This window comes from Bos grunniens, chromosome 2 (genome assembly GCF_055505025.1).
Source record: "Bos grunniens cultivar Pamir isolate PY7600 chromosome 2, Bosgru_T2T1.0, whole genome shotgun sequence".
Classification (NCBI taxonomy): domain Eukaryota; kingdom Metazoa; phylum Chordata; class Mammalia; order Artiodactyla; family Bovidae; genus Bos; species Bos grunniens.
In genome coordinates, this window is record NC_141166.1 from 5,848,327 (window position 1) to 5,865,755 (window position 17,429).

A 17,429-nucleotide genomic window follows, 5' to 3' on the forward strand; every position below is an offset into this window, starting at 1 on the left:
ACAACGCACACACTATTTTTTTGAGCCCACCTCCTGCTAGGGCTGCACCAAGAACTTTGTGAGGCATCACCTCATTGAATCCTCCCACCCGGGTACTAAAGGCGGGGCTATTAGCACTCCCAGTGAACAGATGAGGACCCTGAGGTCCATGTGCCCAAACTTACCGAGCTTATAGGAGGTAAATAAACTCAAAGCTATGCTCTTGATATTGGGGCTGGACTGTGGCTACTGGCCCTTGTTGGAATGGAAGGAGGCAGGGCCTGGGGGCCAGGGTGGGGGGCGCAGGTTAGAGAAAAGGGGTTAGGCAGAGGAGGGGAGTTGGGGGTGGTTAGCCGGGACCCGTTGAGTCTAGGGCGGCCAGGGCCAAACCCGGGTGGACGGGGCTGGGGAGTGAGTCACCAGCCCTGGGGGGACCCCAGACATCCGAGGGTCACAGCAGGGCCCCGTCAGGAAGGCCCTAGGGTGCCTCCAGCATCGTCCCGGGGAGGACATGGGGGCTGGTGGTGGGGAGGGTGTGAGGCCAAGGCATCGTGAGCCCCCCAGGGACCCACCTCCAAGCCCCAAGTCCCCCAACCTGCCCTTCTTCCGACGCGCCTATCTCAGAGAACCCCCCCATACCCCCTTCACCAACACTCGGGCCGGACCCCTGAGCACCTCCCAGCTCCTCCCTCAGCCCCTTCCTCCAGACGCTCAAGTCTCCCAGCACCTTCCAGACCTGCCCACTGTCCTGGGCACACTCCGTGTCCTCGGCACCTTGGCAAAGGGCTCCTGGACCGACGCTGCCCGCTGGCCCCCGCCAGCCAGGCCCTGCTCCCGGTGTCCCATCCTGCATGGCTTCCCCACTGACCCTGGCATAAGGCCTTAGTCCCTGGGTCCGGCATCCAAGGCCATGCGGCCTCTGGCCTGATCCCTGCCCTCTCCCTGCCCCTCCACCATCACCATCCCCTCCCCTTCTCAGCTGCAAGCAGCTCTCTCTGGCCTCCTCCCGTTGCACCTGTGGCTTCCTCCCCAAGGACACTATGCTAAGCCTTTCCGGGGGTGCTCAGGAACCACGGTGTCTTCCCCATTCCCCCTTCAGCCAGGCTGCACCCCGGGGCTCCTCCCACATCTCCCGCACCCCCACCCTCCCCCAGGCCCTCATCCCCGCTTATCACCGGGTGAGCTCCTTCCCGCAGCCGGACAGGTTCAGCGCCGGCTGCCCGCCCCCATCAGTGCAGGTAAGCGATCCCTTGGCGCCCCCTGGTGGCCACACAGGGAACGCACGAGAAATTCACCCACAGGCTGCCCGACGCTGTCATGGGTGTTCAACGTGCACCCATCAAGGCATCCTCAGGACGGACCCCTGGGAGAAGGACTACCACTCCCATGTTACAGAAGTGGAAACAGGCTCAGAGAACCTTTTAAGTTTCTCAGCACCACCAGCTAGAGGCAGGACTCCAATTGGCGGGCATGAGTTTGAGCAAGCTCCGGGAGCTGGTGATGGACAGGGAGGCCTGGCGTGCTGCCGTCCATGGGGTCGCAAAGAGGCGGACACGACTGAGCGACTGAGCTGAACTGAACTGACTTCAAGCCATGTTCTCCCTGCTGGGGAGAGGGAACAAGGTGGGAAAAGGGCAGAGCGGTGGGAGGAAAGCTGGTGGTCAAAGAGCTCATCACTTGGACTTGGAGGTGTCTGCAGGCCCAGGAGCTCTGATTGGGTGGGGATGGTGGGGTGGGGATGGCGGGGTGGGGAGGTTGGGGTGGGGTGGGGGTGTGAACAGGCTCTTGGTCTTGACCACAGCACCACTAAGATCTGTCTGGGCTTGATCTGAGGCGGGGGGAGAGGGTCACATGAAGCCAGGTCCAGCTCGGGGTACAATAGCGATAAATAGAATTTATTTTGTACAACTGTTACCGACACACACACGCGGCCACGGGGGCTTCCGAAATGGGTGTTGGGGCCGGAAGGCTGCCCCTTGGCGTGGTGCCTAAAAAGTGTGGACAGACACACACGAGGATGTGGACTCACAGCAGCTATGCCTGCCTGCCCGCTCCGTGCGGGGTGGGGGTGGTGCAAAGGTGAGCCAGCTGAGACCCCTCGGCCTGGAGTGCCAGGAGCAGGAGATGCTGGGGGTCGAGCCGGGGGATGGCGGAAGAGACAGGTAGGTCCCCCGACGCCCACAAGGGGGTCACTCATCTGTCACGTAGGGGCGGTGGGCAGGGCCTTGGCAGGTCTAGGAGGTGCCGTGGCCCACAGCCAGCCCCCTGCCCCTCAGCCGACCTGGGGCCCCAGGAACCCCAAGAAGCGGGAGAGGGTGACGGGAGGCCCCCAGGATCCTCCACTCTGGGGCAGGTGCGCGGAATCCCACTCTTCAGCGACCTCTGAAATGACCTCATCCATTTAGGGCAGAGGCACTCAGAGAGGGAGCATGATAGGCCTAGAGTCGCAGAGCGGATCCCGAACCACAAGCTAGGACTCAGGACCCCAGCCCAGGGCTCCTCCTACCCAGTGCCTCCATGGCAGGCTCTGTGTGCACTGAGATGCCTCAATTCTCCTTTCCAGCTCATTCTCTCGAATCCAGAGGGGCACCCAGGGGTGATGGATGAGCCAGGCCTGGAGTCCCGTTCCAACTGACCTCTCCCTGCCCCAGCCAGCCCCCCAGCCCAGGGGGTGGGGACGGTGCCAGCAGCTTCCCCGCTCCCAGGGCTGGCTGGCTCTGCCCTGCAGAGACAGCCCAGACGTGGGCCAGGAGGAGGGCTGGGCAGGCGAGGGGCGGCCCCCAGGCTGGTGCTGGCCTCTGGGCAGAGGGCCCGTCCACCCGGATCTGCCGGAGCAGCCTCGCCTCGTGCTTCTGCACCCTCGTCTGCAGGGTAAAGGGAGACAGATGCGCCATGAGACGGGGAGCCGGATGTGGACGGGTCACGCCCTTGGGACGGCAGGCTCTGGGTCTTTCTACCCCACGGGGAACCCCCAAGACCCCTCCCTCCCAACAATTCCCAAATCCGTTTCAGGCTCTCATCAAATTCTCCCAGTAACTCATGGCCAGAGGTGAGGCAGAATTTATTGGCCCCACTGTACAGATAACGAAACTGAGGCCCAGGGTCACCTAGCAAACTGAGTGGCAGAAGATTCAAACCTAGACACGTAACTCTCACCCCGCAGAGGTGATGGAGAAGGAGAGAAGCCGGCCCAGCCCTGCCTTCCCCTGCCCTTTCCCTCCTCCCGACCAAACAGGAGCTAAGGGCTGGGACTGACCTGCTCGAGGTCACCTTCAGAGTGACAGCGTGGCTAACAGCCCTGCGGTCAGAACAGCGGCAATACAGGCGCCAGGACAGGGGGTGGGAGACACGGGCGAGCAGAAGTCAGCGGGTGCGCCCAGGCTGGACAAGCCCAACCCCTCCAGGCTTGGGGCGGGGAGCCCATGTCTTGGTCCAGCGCCATCCCTGGGGACCCCTGGCTGCCTGAGGCCTCTCCCCAACAGCCAATCCCCCTTCCCGGGGCAACGGTGCCCCCCACAGGGCCAGCGTCCAGGCCATCCGTCCCAGCCCTACCCAGGCCCCTGGCAGCTGTGCATACCAGCTGGGGCGTGTGCTGTTCAGATGCTTCCAGCTGGATCTTGATCTCGGGACATGCAGGGTCCCCCAACTTGCCGGCGTCTGGATGGGGTGACCGAGAGGGGCCTGGGGAGGGAGGCAGGAGGGAGCCACCTCACTGGCCGCGGGGAGGCACCAGGGAGACGGGGGCATGGATGGGCGGTCGGCAGCAGTGTCCCCCAACCCCAGCAAGCCCCTCCCTCGAGGACTCCCACCCTCAACTCCCATCTTTACCCCCTTTAAAGCCCCATCAACTTTCAAGGCCCTTCTAGAAGCCATCAGTCCTCCAAGCCACCAACTACCATAATAGGCGGGATAAGGACCAGCCCACAGAGCCCACGTCAGTGGCAGGCCCATTACACACCCACCACCTGGGGCCTGAAAACGGGTCTTGGCCCTCCGTGCCCAGCCCTGGCCGCCGCCCATCACAGGGGTGGGCGTGCCCGTGGTGGGGCTGGCCCTGCTGGTACCTGGGGAGCTGCCTCCGCTCGTGGTACTGATGCTGTCTTCCAGCCACGTGCTGTAGATGAAGGAGTCCCGCTTGTGGGGCGTGCCCGAGGAGGAAACACTCTCCTGAGGACGGGAGAGAGAGAAGGAGGGAGGTTAAGTCCTTGCCCACGGCACTGGCTGGCTCCCCCCTCCCCTCCTCACCCCCTCCTCTGATCCACAACCCCCCGCCCGACCGTGGCCCCTCTGCAAAGAGGGTGAGGGCCCAGCCATGTCTGCCCCAGGGGACCCCAGGAGGGCAGAGTGGGAACAGAAGCGGACACAGACACACACACACACTTCCACTCATCCGTGCATTCAAACACTGAGATTCTCATAAGCCACGCCACCGAGAGAATTCGAGTAGGGTCCTGGCCCTCCAAGAGCTCCAAGTTAAGAGGAGAGACAGGCTGGGAAGAGACCAGCACAGTTCCAGATCCCAGGCTCCACGGGGTGGGGGCTTGGCGGTCTGCACGCTCAGCATCTGACACGGAGCCTGGCAGGGAACTGAAGGGTTGTCGAACGAAGCGTGACGGAGCGTGCCAAGGACAGAGCCCAGGGTCCGTGAGAGTGTGCTGCTGCTGCTAAGTCGCTTCAGTCGTGTCTGACTCTGTGCGACCCCGTAGACAGCAGCCCACCAGCTTCCCCGTCTCTGGGATTCTCCAGGCAAGAAACACTGGAGTAGGTTGCCATTTCCTTCTCCAGTGCATGAAAGTGAAAGGGAAGTCGCTCAGTCGTGTCCGACTCTTAGCGACCCCATGGACTGCAGCCCACCAGGCTCCTCTGTCCATGGGATTTTCCAGGCAAGAGTACTGGAGTGGGGTGCCATTGCCTTCTCCAGTGAGAGTGTACAAGGGCCTCCTAACCTACCCTGGGACTGGAAAGTCAGGCTTTCTGGAGGAGGTGCTGTGAGGCTGAACTGAGAAGGAGGAATAGAGCCAGTCAGACAAAGGGGGAAGGAGGGAGCAGGCAGTGTTCCAGACAGCGGAGACGGCATGTGCAAAGGCCCAGGGGTAGAGTAGTAAGCCTGACTGGTTTGGGGACTGGCTGAAGGAGGAAGGCAGACTGGCCAAAGGGGTAAGAGAAGGGGCTTGGGAGGGAGGGGCTAGACCTCACAGACTGGGCTGTGTGGGGAACTGGGGAGCCATGGGAGGCTTCAGAGTAAGGAAAGGTCAGTCTGCACTACTCCTCTGGGCTGGGTCTCCTGATCACAACTCAGCCACAGCCGGGCTCACGCTTTACCCCGGAGCATCATCTCCAGGGATCAAAGAGCACCCCTTTCACACTGCCGTGGGGCACCTCTCCTTCCTGGGCCTCTCACCAGGCCTGTGTCGTCCGCATCCACACCCTCTGCTTCCTCCACGACGCTGGCGAAGCTGCTGGCGCTGGACGAGGAGCGGGAGAAGTCCTTCAGCACTTCTGCTCTCTGGGCCACTGTCTCCGCTCTGCCATGGACACGTCCCGTCAGCCAGCATCCACGCTGGGCACCTCCTGAGCTGAGACCCCCGGTCCCTGCCCTCCCCGCCCAGGCAGGCCCAGCCTGCAGCCAGCCAAGCTCCTCCGTGGTATCTTATAGCTCCCGGGGCCCCTGAGCCTCCCCGAAACCACCGTCCTTCCTAACACAGAGATCCTGTCGGGCCCCAGTCCTGCTCCTCCCTACTGCCCCCGATGAAGCCCAACTCTCTTGGCTGTATGATCAATCGGAACTATTTATCTATACACCATTGGTTAATAGTTACACCATCGGCACCGTCAGCGAGTGCAGACTGACTCTGTGCCAGGCACTGATCTAAGTGTGTTGACCCCAGTTATCTCATCGCTATCATTGTCAGACCCATGTCACAAATGAGCAGACACCCAGACACAGAGAGGGTGGGCACCCAGCCTGAGGTGGGAGAGCAGGTGGGACCCAGGCCTTCCACCTCCACAGTCTCCTCCTTAACTCTCTCCCAGTTTCATTCCACGTCCAAGGGCTTTTCTCACCACAATCACCACCATATCACATTGATTATTCCAATGTTACCAATGTAGCTGGAGGAGCTCATGTAACACTGCACAGGATTTCCTGCCTTCTAGCCTCTGCTCAGAAAGAAATATCTACCCACTTGTTCCTTCCTCCCCTCTTTCTGGAGGAAAATCCACTGTGGGCCAATCTGTGTCTGCTGCCTGCAGTCTCACGCCTTCCCTCAAGTCCTAAAAAGTAAATTCACTTTTCAAACACCAGTCGGGGGGAGACACCTCCTCAAGGAGGCCCTCCCTGATTCCTCCTTGTGGGGGTGGGCGGGGAACGACCCTATCTGCTCGGCTCAGTCTCTTCCTGCCCCTGTCGCCTTTTCCTGGTTCCCTGTTCACCTGCCTGACTCTTCAGCCCAGGACGGGTCCTCCCCCCGGCCCTCTCACCTCCTGGGCTCAGCTGACAAGCAGCGAAGGGAGGGCGGCCTCCGGGCTGGCCTCTCTGCTCCCACCCTGGACCTACTCTCACAAGGTGACCAGGGTCAGCTTGTGAAAGCATCACTCCTCTTAAATAAAATCCTCCAAAGCCTCCTTGCTACACTTAGGATAAAATCCAAAGTTCTCAGGCTTCCCTGGGGGCTCCGTGGGAAAGAATCTGCCTGCTGATGCAGAGAAGATACAGGTTTGATCCCTGATCCGGGAAGATCCCACGTGCTGTCGGGAAACTAAGCCCGAGCACCACGAGCCGCAACCACTGAGCCCGAGCACCCTAAACACTGAGCCTGCGTGCCGGAAGTACTGAAGCCCCGATGGAACACTGAGCCTGCGCGCCCTAAGTACGGAAGTCCGGATGGCCCAGGCTCCACGACAACGAGAAGCCTGCGCCTCACAGCTGGAGAGTAGCCCCCGCTCTCCACAACTAGAGAAAAGCCCGCGCAGCAGTGAAGACCCAGCACGGCCAAAAATAAATAAAAATTTAAAAAATATTCAAAGTTCTCACATAGCCTTCAAAGCCATGACCCAGCCCCGGCCCAACTCTTCAGCTTCCTCCCACCGTCAACGACCATGCAGGCCCAGCCTCACTCACTCAGCTCCAACGACACCACCCTTCTGCCAAGCCTTCAAGCACGCCTCAGGGCCTTTGCACGTGCTGTGCTTCCTACCTGGAACCCTCCTCCCTCTACCCTGCCATCATCAGTCCATCCTAACAGGGCCAACTCCTCACTCAGCTCTCAATTCCAACCTCACCCCTCGGGAGACGTCTTCCCTGAGCCCCCAGCTAACCCCAGCCATTCTTCATTGCAACCTCTGCTTTATTTTCCTTCTGTCGTAGCTACCTGAAGTAGCTTACTATATTGTGTTACCCTGGACTGTCAGCTCTTCGAGGCAGGGGCCGTATGTCCAGCTGACTGCAGTCTTGCAGAGTGTGGCATGCACAAGGCACTCAGCGGGTGTGTGTCAGAGGAGGACCCAGGAGAGTGCCCGGGCCCCCCTGCTGCCCTGGGGGTGGCCATGTCCACGTTCCCGGGCAGCCCTGGGCCCAGACGAGGGGGAGAAAGAATGGGCCCGCCACACCCAAGCCCCCCGGCTCAGCATGCCCCGAGCCCCAACCTGTTTTTGGTCGTGGGCATCTCTGGGGAGCTCTGAGTGGATGAGTTCTCCGACTTGGGCTCCTGGGAGACGTGCCCGCTGTCTGGGGTCTTCTGGCCGGCCGGGGGGCTCTCCCTGCGGGGCACACAGGGGCGGCGGGGGGATTCAGCACCAGGCCTGGCCTGAAGGGTAGAAGGAGCCCCAGGTGGGGAGAGGAGGTCCCGGGCGCTCCTGCCTCGTACCCACACCCTGCATCCTCAGGGGCCAGCCCCAGAGCGGTCCCTGCAGCCCCTGGGCTGACCAGGGGGGAGCAGGAACTGTGGGAGCACCTTCGTAGAACGTCCTTGGGAATTCCCCTGTGGGCCAGAGTTTAGGCCTTGGCACTTTCAGTGCCACGGACTCAGGTTCAATCCCTGACCTCAGAACTAAGATCCCACAAGCCGCGCAGAGAGGCCAAAAAGAAAAGAAAGAAAGAGATAGGACATCCCCCACGGATGGGGGTGTAAGTGTCCCCCATAACGGGTAAGGAGACTGGAGTCCAGAGATGAGAAGAGACCTGCCCAGGGACGCGCAGCCAGGACGTGGCAAAGCCAAGACGCGAACCCTGGATTCATGGGATTCTGGGCTCTCCTGCCTGTGAAGGGAGGGCCAGCTCACTCCTGGAGACCTCAGCGCACCTGGCGCCCGGCTTCGCACGCACGGCGCGCACCCCCACGGCCAGCCCCGTGCCGCTGGTTGTGTCCTTATCCCTGGTTTTTTTTTTTCTTTTTCAGATTAGGACAATGAGGCTCAGAGAGGTTCAGTGACTTTCCCGAGATCACACAGCCGCAGCCTGATGAAGACCGGATTCACAACCCTCTGCTTCCCCGAGGGCTCCGTGCTTCTCATGCGGCGGGCGCGGCCCACACCCCGCCTACACTGATGTACAGAGCTCCGCAGACCCCAGCTCTGCCCCTCCCCAGCTGCGCGACCCGGGCCAGGCCCTCCCCTGACCTATGGCTCCCGGGACCAGCAGAGCTGGGACTGGGTGGCGGCGGCTTGCGTGAGATGACGAGCTGGCGCACAGCAGATCCTCGAGAGCGCGGACAGGAGGGGAGAAGGCTGGGGCTCCCTGTTGTCTGCTTTCCTTGGCCGCTGAATGGGGATCGGCGCAGGGGTGCGGGGTGGGAGGAGGAGCCAGAGGGGACGCAGGAGCCATCCCGCCCCGCTGCCCCGCCCACCTCTTCTCCTGCACCTCCTGGATGTTCTCGATGCCGATAGCGCTGCTGCGGCGAGAGCCAAACGGACCCGACTTCTTCCTCGTGGGGCTCTTGCCAGGGACAATCAGCGACTGTGGGGAGAGGCCCCAACTCAGTGCTCACCTGCTCCTGGAGCTCCAGGGACCCCCCCCCCACCCCACCCCACAGGCCACCCTGGGGCCCTGCTGCCCAGGCCCCGAAGCAGAGGACTGTCCATTGCCCAAGAGAGCCAACCTAGTTTACAGATAAAGGAAAACAGGCCCAGAGACGGCAAAGGGGCCCCCTGAGGTCACACAGCAGGTCTGGACCCGGGATCTTAGGAAAAGGGGACAGAGGCCTGAGCGGGGGGCTGGACAGCCGCTCTGGGCTGGGGTGGGGAGGGAGGCCAGGTCCTCAGAGCAGCAGCCCCCCGGGCGTTACAGGACCTACAATGGAGGGCAGCGGGGAGAAAGCAGGCGCAGCCACCCAGGCACTGCCCCACTCCAGCCCTGCCGGGGGAGGCTCTAGCTCAGCAGGTGAAAGATCCCTACTTAAGTTTCCACACACACTACTGTGGGTCATCCCAGGCACCAGAAGCAGGCCCCCCATCCCCGCCGGCTTCTCTGGGGCAGGCAGGCAGGATGGGGGTCCCCAGGGAGGGACGGAGGGGCAGGAGCCCCCAGGTCAGTTCACAGTCGGGACCAGGAAGGGGGGCAGAGGAGGGCAAGGTGCTCCATGCAGGCCTGGCGATATTGGGGGACGTGCAGCTGGGTGTGGGGTCTTCAGGTACCAGATCCCGGCGGGGTCTGGGCCTGAGTCCCGGGGGCCAGGGCAGGGCCAGAGCCCCTGGTGGGGGTGGAGGGGGCCTGGCTCTGGCAGAGGTACCAGGCCCCAAAGCTGGTTGCTGAGTGCCGTCAGAGCTGCTGGCACTCCATCCCGCCTGGCCCTCGGGCCTGTCCCCGGGGTTGGGGGGTTGGGGGTCGGGGGGCAACGTCCCCAATATGGCCTCCGTCCTGAGAGCGAGCAGAGAACAGCGCGTGCAGACAGCCTCCAGAGCCGGTGGCCCCGCGGACGACAACCTCTTCCACGGTTCCTATGCCTATGGCACTGCCTCGGCGTCCGAATCTACTGGCACTTTTCCCGGGAATAAGCAATGACTGGCAAGCGGCAGAGGGCGGGGGCAGAGAGAGACAGAGAGTCAGAGAGACAGGGATGGCAGGACAGGGAGACAGAGAAGTGAGACAGGGAGAGGAGGGACAGACAGACGAGGACAGAGGAGAATTGGGCAGGGGGTTAAGACAGACAAGGCCGGGGAAAGAAGCAGAGAAGAGGTGGAAGGAGACACAGAGAAGAGAGGCGAGAGATTGACAGTCATACAAGAAGGGGCACAGGGTGAAACAGACAGACAGACAGACAGAGACGGCCCCGGCGGTGAGACGGACAAGAAGAGACCGAGAGGGGAGGCACAAAGGGAAAAGCAAGGGAGGAGACGGTGCGAAGCAGAGGAGAGGGTGTAAAGAAGGTGCAAGAGGAGAGAATGCACAAGTACAAGCAAGTTGGGGGTGGCGGGAGAAGGGGAGAGGAGAGAAAGGCAAGGAAAAGGAGGCCACGAGAAGAGAGGGGGAAGTGTGCAAAAACAAAACAGAAATGGGTCTGGTTACTGCCGTGGCGGGCGCTGCTGGCCTGGCCCTGTCCCCGGGGCCCCCTCTGCAGCCACCCGCGGGAGGCAGGGCCCCACTGGGGGGAGGAAGAGAGTGGCTGGGGCATCGGGCTTGGAGGAGGGCGGGCTGCGGCTCCTGTGCCAGTGGGCTTGGTGACGGCTGGGAAACAGACGACTCGCCTTGCTCCCCTGGCCAGGCCAGACCCCAGGGCCGGGGTGGGGGCGGGGGGGTCCCTCCTGTCACAGGACACAGCCTCACAGCACTGAGCACAGGGCTTGCTTGGCATGCAGCTGACAGTCAATAAATAATGGATGGGAGGATGGATGGATGGATGGATGGATGGATGGATGGAAGGATGGATGGATGGGTGATAGAAGGAAAGACGGATGGGGAAGGGACAGCAAAGCAGCAGGTGCAGAGCTCGGGGTTGGCCGCTGGGCAGTGGAAAGCGGACAGGCCTGCCGCCGAAGGCCTTTTTCATCCTGTGCCCAGCACACTCTCTGTGTGTTAGTGGCAGAGTCCCACAGAGCCCGGCAGACAGGAGGTGATCACTCAGGAGAGGTTCACACAGAAGCCCAGTTCCTGACACACAGTAGGCAGCCACAACCACAAGGGCTCTGTGAGCACACAGTGGGCGCTCACACAGCTCGCTTCCCCAATGCGTAATGGGCATTCACCGATATCCAGGGCTTATCACAGCAGGCCATTTCCCGATACACAGTAGGTTCTCATACAGCAGCTCAGGGCCTGGGCACACGGCAGACATTCACAGAGGCAGGTCCACACAGGAGCCCAGGGTCTGACACACAACAGGGGCTCGCGGACACGCAGGGCCGGGCCCCCAGGAGACGCCCACAAGGTGCACGTCCACACAGCAACTGTGCCCCCATCCACAGCGCACTGCAGCCCAGGTCCGGACACACAGTGGTGCCCAGCAGCATCTCAGAGCCAGACACACAGCAGATGCTCACGTAGAGACCCGGGTCCTGACACAGTGTGCGCCCATAGCCCAACACACAGTAGGTGTTCCCAGAAACTCAAGGCTTGGTCAGAGGTGTCCACACAGCAGCCCCACTCCCAGCGTACGACAAGACAGGAGGTGTTCCCTAAGGAGCGTGATAGAGGGCTGACACACTGCAGGAAGTCCGGGCTGAATAAAGGGCCCGGAGGAGGGCGGGGAGCATCAAGGGGCTGGAGAGGGGGCTGCAGGGTCTCAGGGTCACAGCCCGGGAGCCTGACCCCCTGGACAGCAGTAGCGAGACCTAGCCTAGAGTCTGGGGTGGGCCCTGGGACAGCAGGGTTGGGGGGCAGGGGCGGGCGGAGGCGGGCACTCACTATTCCAGCTGCCTTGGCCAGGTCGGGGTTGTTGGGCGTGAAGCTCCCGCTGTGGCTGGTGGACACGGTGTGGGGCTTCTTGTTGCTCAGCCCCATGGCATCCATGGACTGGCTGCGGCTCCGGATGACCCGCTGCGAAGGTGGGGCAGGGAGTTCTTAAGGCCCCCTCCCTCAGGGAAACCCGGGAGCCACCCACCGATGCCACCCTAGGTGACCCCGGTGAGTCCCTTCCCGCAAAGTCCACACGGGAGTCAGCTCCACCCGTGCAGAGGGCTGTGTAGGTCCCGGCTCTGCCACTAGCTGGGTGACCTCAGGCAAACCACTCCACCGCTGAGCCTTGGAGCCTCACGACCTGTCGTGCGGTTGTAAGGACCACAGGAGATGCAGAGTTGTGACCCAAAGCGTGTGCAGAGAACGCCCCAGAAACGCCAGTTTCCTCCTTTTAAGGGTCTCCTGGAGCCTGCTTCCTGCTTGCTTTTCTTTCCACCCTCCCTCCCCTCCTTGCCTTTTTCAGACAACCTGCCCAGAAAGCTCAAGTCGGGCCGGGGTTCTCTACCTATCCTCTCACTCAATCTGCCCCTGGAGGCAGGCACTGCTACCAGGCCCATTCTCCACGTGATGAAACCAAAGCAGAGGTGGGTCTGGGACCCAGATGCCAAACCCAAAGCCTAGGCCGTGGGCTCTGCTGTCTGAGAAAGGCTGTGACTTAATCCAGTGCCCACCAGATGCTGGGCGCCTGGATCCCTCCCTCAGAGAAGACAGCCCAGGCCCACGTCCACCCCACCCACTTGCTGTCTGCTCCTCGCAAAGGTAGGGTTCTCCTCAAGCCTCTTTCTCAAAGGCGGTCTGTTCGCCTCAGCCCAGGGCAGAACTTGGGCGGCTTGGGCTAATCCTCTTATGCAAACCCACATCTCCAGCTCTGTAGCCTGCCCTGGGGTAAAGGTGAGGCCCTGCCAGCCTGGCTGGGCACCTGGAGAATAGGCAGTCCTCCTCCTGTGGGTGGAGGCAGAGGGGTCATTGCCTGCGGAACTGTGGGGGGGGTGGTTGGGTGTGGTGGTCCAGGCCCCGCAGTGGGGCGGTGGGGGAAGGGAACTTGCTCTCTCCTCTGCCTCTCAACTTTGGACGGTAGTCGCCGAGGTAAATGGGCACAGTTTTGCATTTTGTTTCTTAACTTACATTACACTGATCAAATTGCTTTACAAATAATTCTCAACAGCTGTACGAGGTAAGAAGCCTAAACAACAGATTTGAAAAAAAACAAAACAAAACTGAGGGTCAGAGAATGCTCAAGCGGGTAAGTGGAAGGGCTGGAACCTGAACCCAGGGTGTCTACGCTTTTACCACTAAGCTGAATATTCACTGGAAGGACTGATGCTGAAGCTGAAACTCCAATACTTTGATCACCTGATACGAAGAACTGACTCACTGGTAAAGACCCTGATGTTGGGGAAGATTGAAGGTGCAAGGAGAAGGGGACGACGGCATCACCGACTCGATGGACATGAGTTTGAGTAAACTCTGGGATTTGGTGATGGACAGGGAGGCCTGGCATACTGCAGTCCATGGGGTCGCAAAGAGCTGGACACGAACTGAACTGAACTGAACCAGAGACAGCCAAAGCGGGTCACACGGGCCTAACGCCATGCAGATCAGCTCCTTGTTCACGTTCCTTCCTGGACCTCTGGTTTCTTTCCCTCGGTCAGGACACGGGGGTCCTCTCTTCTCTGCCCTGACCTGGCAGCCACCACCATTGGCACCAGAGCGCTCCTTCCTTCTACCGTCCAGGCAGACTCCGCCCCCAAGCTTAAGCCCCGCCTCCAACCATCAGCTCCTCCTCCAGCCAGAGCGCACCTTACAGCTCCCAACCGTGGCTCTGCCCCGGCAGAGAGCGCGCGCACGGCCACGAGTCTTTAGGCCCACGCTAAAACCTGGGTCCACCCTGAGGCTCACCGTCCTCCGGACTCTACCCCAGGTGTGCGCCCACCTGGCCCGAGCTCGCGCCTATTAGTTCCACCCCGAGCCACGCCCCCAAGCAACCCCACCTCCCGGGCGAGTCTGCCTGTAGCCACACCCCCTACCTGGTCCTGCCCCGCACCCCTGCACCTCATCCCCACCGCGTCCCCGCCCCATCCCCGCCGCGTCCCTCCGCGTGCAGGTGGACCCCCGCCCTTCACCTTGAAGGACTCAAAGAAGCCGCCACCCCCGCCGCCGTTTTCCATCTTGTCCTCGTCGCCGCCCAGGCCCATCATGGACTGACTGTGGATGTGCAGCTCCTCATAGAGCGTCTCCAGGAGGGCGGCCCGTGTCCGCTCCTGTGGGCCCAACCATCAGGAGAGACCCCAGGGATCAGTCCTTCTTCCTGCACTTGGAATCCCGGCCGCCTTCTCTGAGTGGGAAGTGGGCCTGGGCCCCGGACGCCTCTACCGGTTTCCCTCGGGCCCCTGCGCAGCTCCAGCAGCGCCCGGGGGTCTAACCACAGCTCTTCTGAGATCTTGCTTCCCCACGCCCCACCTCCACTGTGTCATCTGTGCCGTCAGCCTACCTCCGAGCCCCTCCTGGGCATTCCATAGGAACCCCTGCTTCCTCTCCCTGGATTCTGGCCCTGCTCACTGGATTCTGGCCCTGTCGGATCCATCCTTCCCCTAGGCGGCCCTCCCTAAGGCCAAGGTCTGAACATGGCTTTTCCCTTCCCAGGAGGCTCGGCTGAAATTCTAGGGGGTGGTGGGTCCCAGTTCCAAGAGCCCATGCTCACCTCCAGCTTGGCAAACTTCTCTGCCTTGTAGCAAGCATATTCGGCATTGATCAGCTTTGTCAGCAAAAATTCCTGGAACTCAGGCCCCTGAGAGCCCCCAGCGTGGAGAAGAGAAAGGGGGGAGGTCAGGGGAACACAAGAAACCGGGGGCTGAGACACAATGAGTCAGGGGCTGGGGCTCTGCTGGGTTCTGTCCTCTTCACTCCTGGAAGGGCACCTCCCTGAGCTCAGTGCCCCAGCCCAGGCGCCTGTGAGAGGCCCCCATGCCCTTCATGGCTGCCCACCCCTCAGGAGAGCTGGGTCGGGGGTCTCCCACCGCCTCGGTCTGGGAGATCTGTTGGGGGACTGGAGCTAAGGCTCCTTCTGAGAGATGAGAGACGTGTGCCCCCACCCCCAAACATTGTAGAAGACTGAAATTGTCAAAAAGACAACAGAGGGGAGGGAAGGTCACAGAGTCTGCTATGCAGAATGTAAAGCAATGATACAGTCTACTCTGTGACTTTGTGAAACAGTCACAGTTCTTATCAAGATGGACAGAAAAGCTGGGCCCCAGCCAATCCGTTAGGGGAGCCTGGCTGCCCTGGCACCCAGGGGGGCTCCACGACCTAGTACAGTGCACTGTGCACCCCAAGGCCCCCACCCATTTAGTCCTGCTCTGCCCACGGCGGGGCTGGGGGCTGCCCCTCACCTTCCGAAACACAGCGGGGTCCGGGAGGGGTGGCCCGAAGAAGGGGACGTCATCTCTCGCAGTGACGGACACCTGGAAGGGAGGGTGGGTGTCCCTGGGGGGTCCCCACACCAGCCAGAGACCCCTGATTCGCCTCTCTAGCCCGATGCTTGGCACAGGGCTGCCCCTTGGCTGGGGACATTCGGTGACTACAGATGGGGTAGGCAGACCCCAAGTTTTCAGCGGCTCCATCCTTGGTCTTGAATTTGAGTGGTGAGGAGGGGTGGAGGGTCTCTGGGCTCATGAAGGCCAAGAGGAGGAGGAGAATAAAGGGCAGAAGAGGGTAAGCAGCCTTTTTTAGGGGAGGGACTTCAAGCAGCAGAGAGGATGGGATGGGAATCCTCCGCCATCATCCGGGCAACAGCGGGGCTCAGAGCCCTCCGGACAGCACGCCTATTCAAACCTGGGAAAACCGAGGTTTGGAGAAGCCTTGCAGCGAGTGAGGACGGGGCTAGGAGGGTGCCCTCGGGAGGCTCCGAGATCACCCACCTTGTAGAGGGGGCCGTCGGGGCCCCCGCCCTCGGCCTGCACCACCACGTAGGCATGCAGGAAGTTGGACGCAATCATGTCCGGCACAAACGGCGTGTTCTCGTCCTGGAAGACCACAGCCACGATGTCGTTGCCAATGTGTCGCTTCCGCTGCAACTGAACACAGGGCCACAGCCTTTCAGCACCTGGCAGGGGGTGCGGGGAGGGTGCCCACCGGGGTGGAGGGGGGCTGGGGGGTAGGCAGAGGGGCATATCTAGGGAGTGGCTTCCCCTCCAGAAAAAGGTGGCGAGAAACTGGTCTTAAAATTGTTTTTGTTTTCTTGGAATTCTGTGGCAGAGGAGAACACTGAGGCTGAGAGAGCAGGGGCCTGTAAGGTCTTCCAGTGACCTCGGGGACTTGGATCCAGGCCCCTGGTCCCCAGGCCCTACCTCTCTGCCCTCCTCCTGTCTAAACACCCCACACATGGCCCCTCCTGCACAAGTTAAGTTCCGCTCGGTATATATGAGTTGCTAAATTGAACAGAGAACCTTATTCAAAGAAAATGAAAAGACATTAAGGGTAAGGAAGAAACGTTTCCATTTTTCTCCCATGATGCCTTCATCCGCCTGGGGTGGAGGCGTGGGGGTCTCAGGGAGAAGGCAGGCAGCCCCCAGGAAGCTTAGGGCACAGTGACAGATCTCCGAGTTCAGCTCGGGGAGCGTGCCTTGTGCTTGCTCATCACCAGGCCTCTGCAGAAGGCGGGAGCCATTCTCCCCAGGAACACTCCGCCTCCCTCTCCCACCTCCTCTGCAGCCAGAAGTCACTTGATCTTGAGCGCTTTGCCTGACTCCCACCTCTGCCAAGTCTAAGTGCCCCCGCGTGACCTGACAAAGCCCTTCACTCCCGCTAAAAATCCTCACTTACTGAGCTCCTGCTCCATCGCCACCAGATCCTGTTCTAGCCACTCTGTGTGCATCCTCTCACTTGGGCTCACCTGTGAGGTAGGTGCCATTATTGTCCCCATTTCACAGATGTGGAAACTGAGGCTCCCACAGCATCACAGCCACTTTTCACCCTGCCCCAACCAGAGAAGGCCACAAGTCGGGGGACTGGATCATTTCCCTCTCTCTATCCCAGGGCCCACTGAGTCTGGTGTGGTGGACGCTGAAGGAGCAGGTAGATGGACGAACAGGAGGACAGGCAGAGGGCTACCTGCTGGGCGTCTCCTTCTGTGTAGGGCAGCTTGGTGGACACGTGAAACATGATCTCCTTGTTGCGGAAGTTGCAGTACACAGACTCGGTCCCCGTCTGCCCGTGGGTCACGTCCAGGCCTCCTCGGAACCTGCCCCAGGCCCCCCCCAGGCCACAGCTCAGTCTCCAGCCCCAGCCAGGCCTCGGTGGGACCAGGACGGGGGCTCCGTCCCTGCCCAAAGGCACGGGTCGGATTCTCATCTGCCTATCCCAACCCAGGGCTCACCCCTTAAAGTCCTGCAATTTGACCTTCTGGCCCAGAAACTCGAGGAACTCCACGAAGGCAGGGCTCTCCTCGTTGGTGCTGAAGAGTTCTTCCTCGGAGGTCTGGCAGGGGGGCAGGCACACAGAGGGCAGAGGTCATCAAGCTGGGGTGCCATCCCCCACTCACACCCAGGAAGGCTGGAAGGGGGAC

General features: G+C 61.3%; 1 protein-coding gene across 25 annotated transcripts in view; it reads right to left on the reverse strand.

The window, feature by feature from the left end:
* Positions 1–1,853: 1,853 nt before the first annotated feature.
* Positions 1,854–17,429, reverse strand: part of RAP1GAP (RAP1 GTPase activating protein) — a 70,003-nt gene continuing 54,427 nt past the window's right edge. For 6 of the 25 annotated variants that reach the window (XM_086327353.1, XM_086327336.1, XM_086327290.1 and 3 more), the window contains 14 exons: positions 17,241–17,341; positions 16,976–17,105; positions 15,784–15,939; positions 15,256–15,327; positions 14,568–14,654; positions 13,990–14,127; positions 11,816–11,947; positions 8,823–8,932; positions 7,624–7,737; positions 5,381–5,504; positions 4,044–4,146; positions 3,557–3,660; positions 3,236–3,277; positions 1,854–2,843 (listed from right to left, as the gene is read on the reverse strand). In XM_086327353.1, coding sequence (XP_086183479.1) covers positions 3,269–3,277; positions 3,557–3,660; positions 4,044–4,146; positions 5,381–5,504; positions 7,624–7,737; positions 8,823–8,932; positions 11,816–11,947; positions 13,990–14,127; positions 14,568–14,654; positions 15,256–15,327; positions 15,784–15,939; positions 16,976–17,105; positions 17,241–17,341 — 1,380 coding nt within the window. In that variant the 3' untranslated portion in view covers positions 1,854–2,843; positions 3,236–3,268. Of the gene's footprint in view, positions 2,844–3,235; positions 3,278–3,556; positions 3,692–4,043; positions 4,147–5,380; positions 5,505–7,623; positions 7,738–8,595; positions 8,933–9,898; positions 9,977–11,815; positions 11,948–13,989; positions 14,128–14,567; positions 14,655–15,255; positions 15,698–15,783; positions 15,940–16,687; positions 16,758–16,975; positions 17,106–17,240; positions 17,342–17,429 lie in introns of those variants that run through there. The other 19 variants (XM_086327317.1, XM_086327274.1, XM_086327333.1 and 16 more) reach the window with 12 other exon arrangements.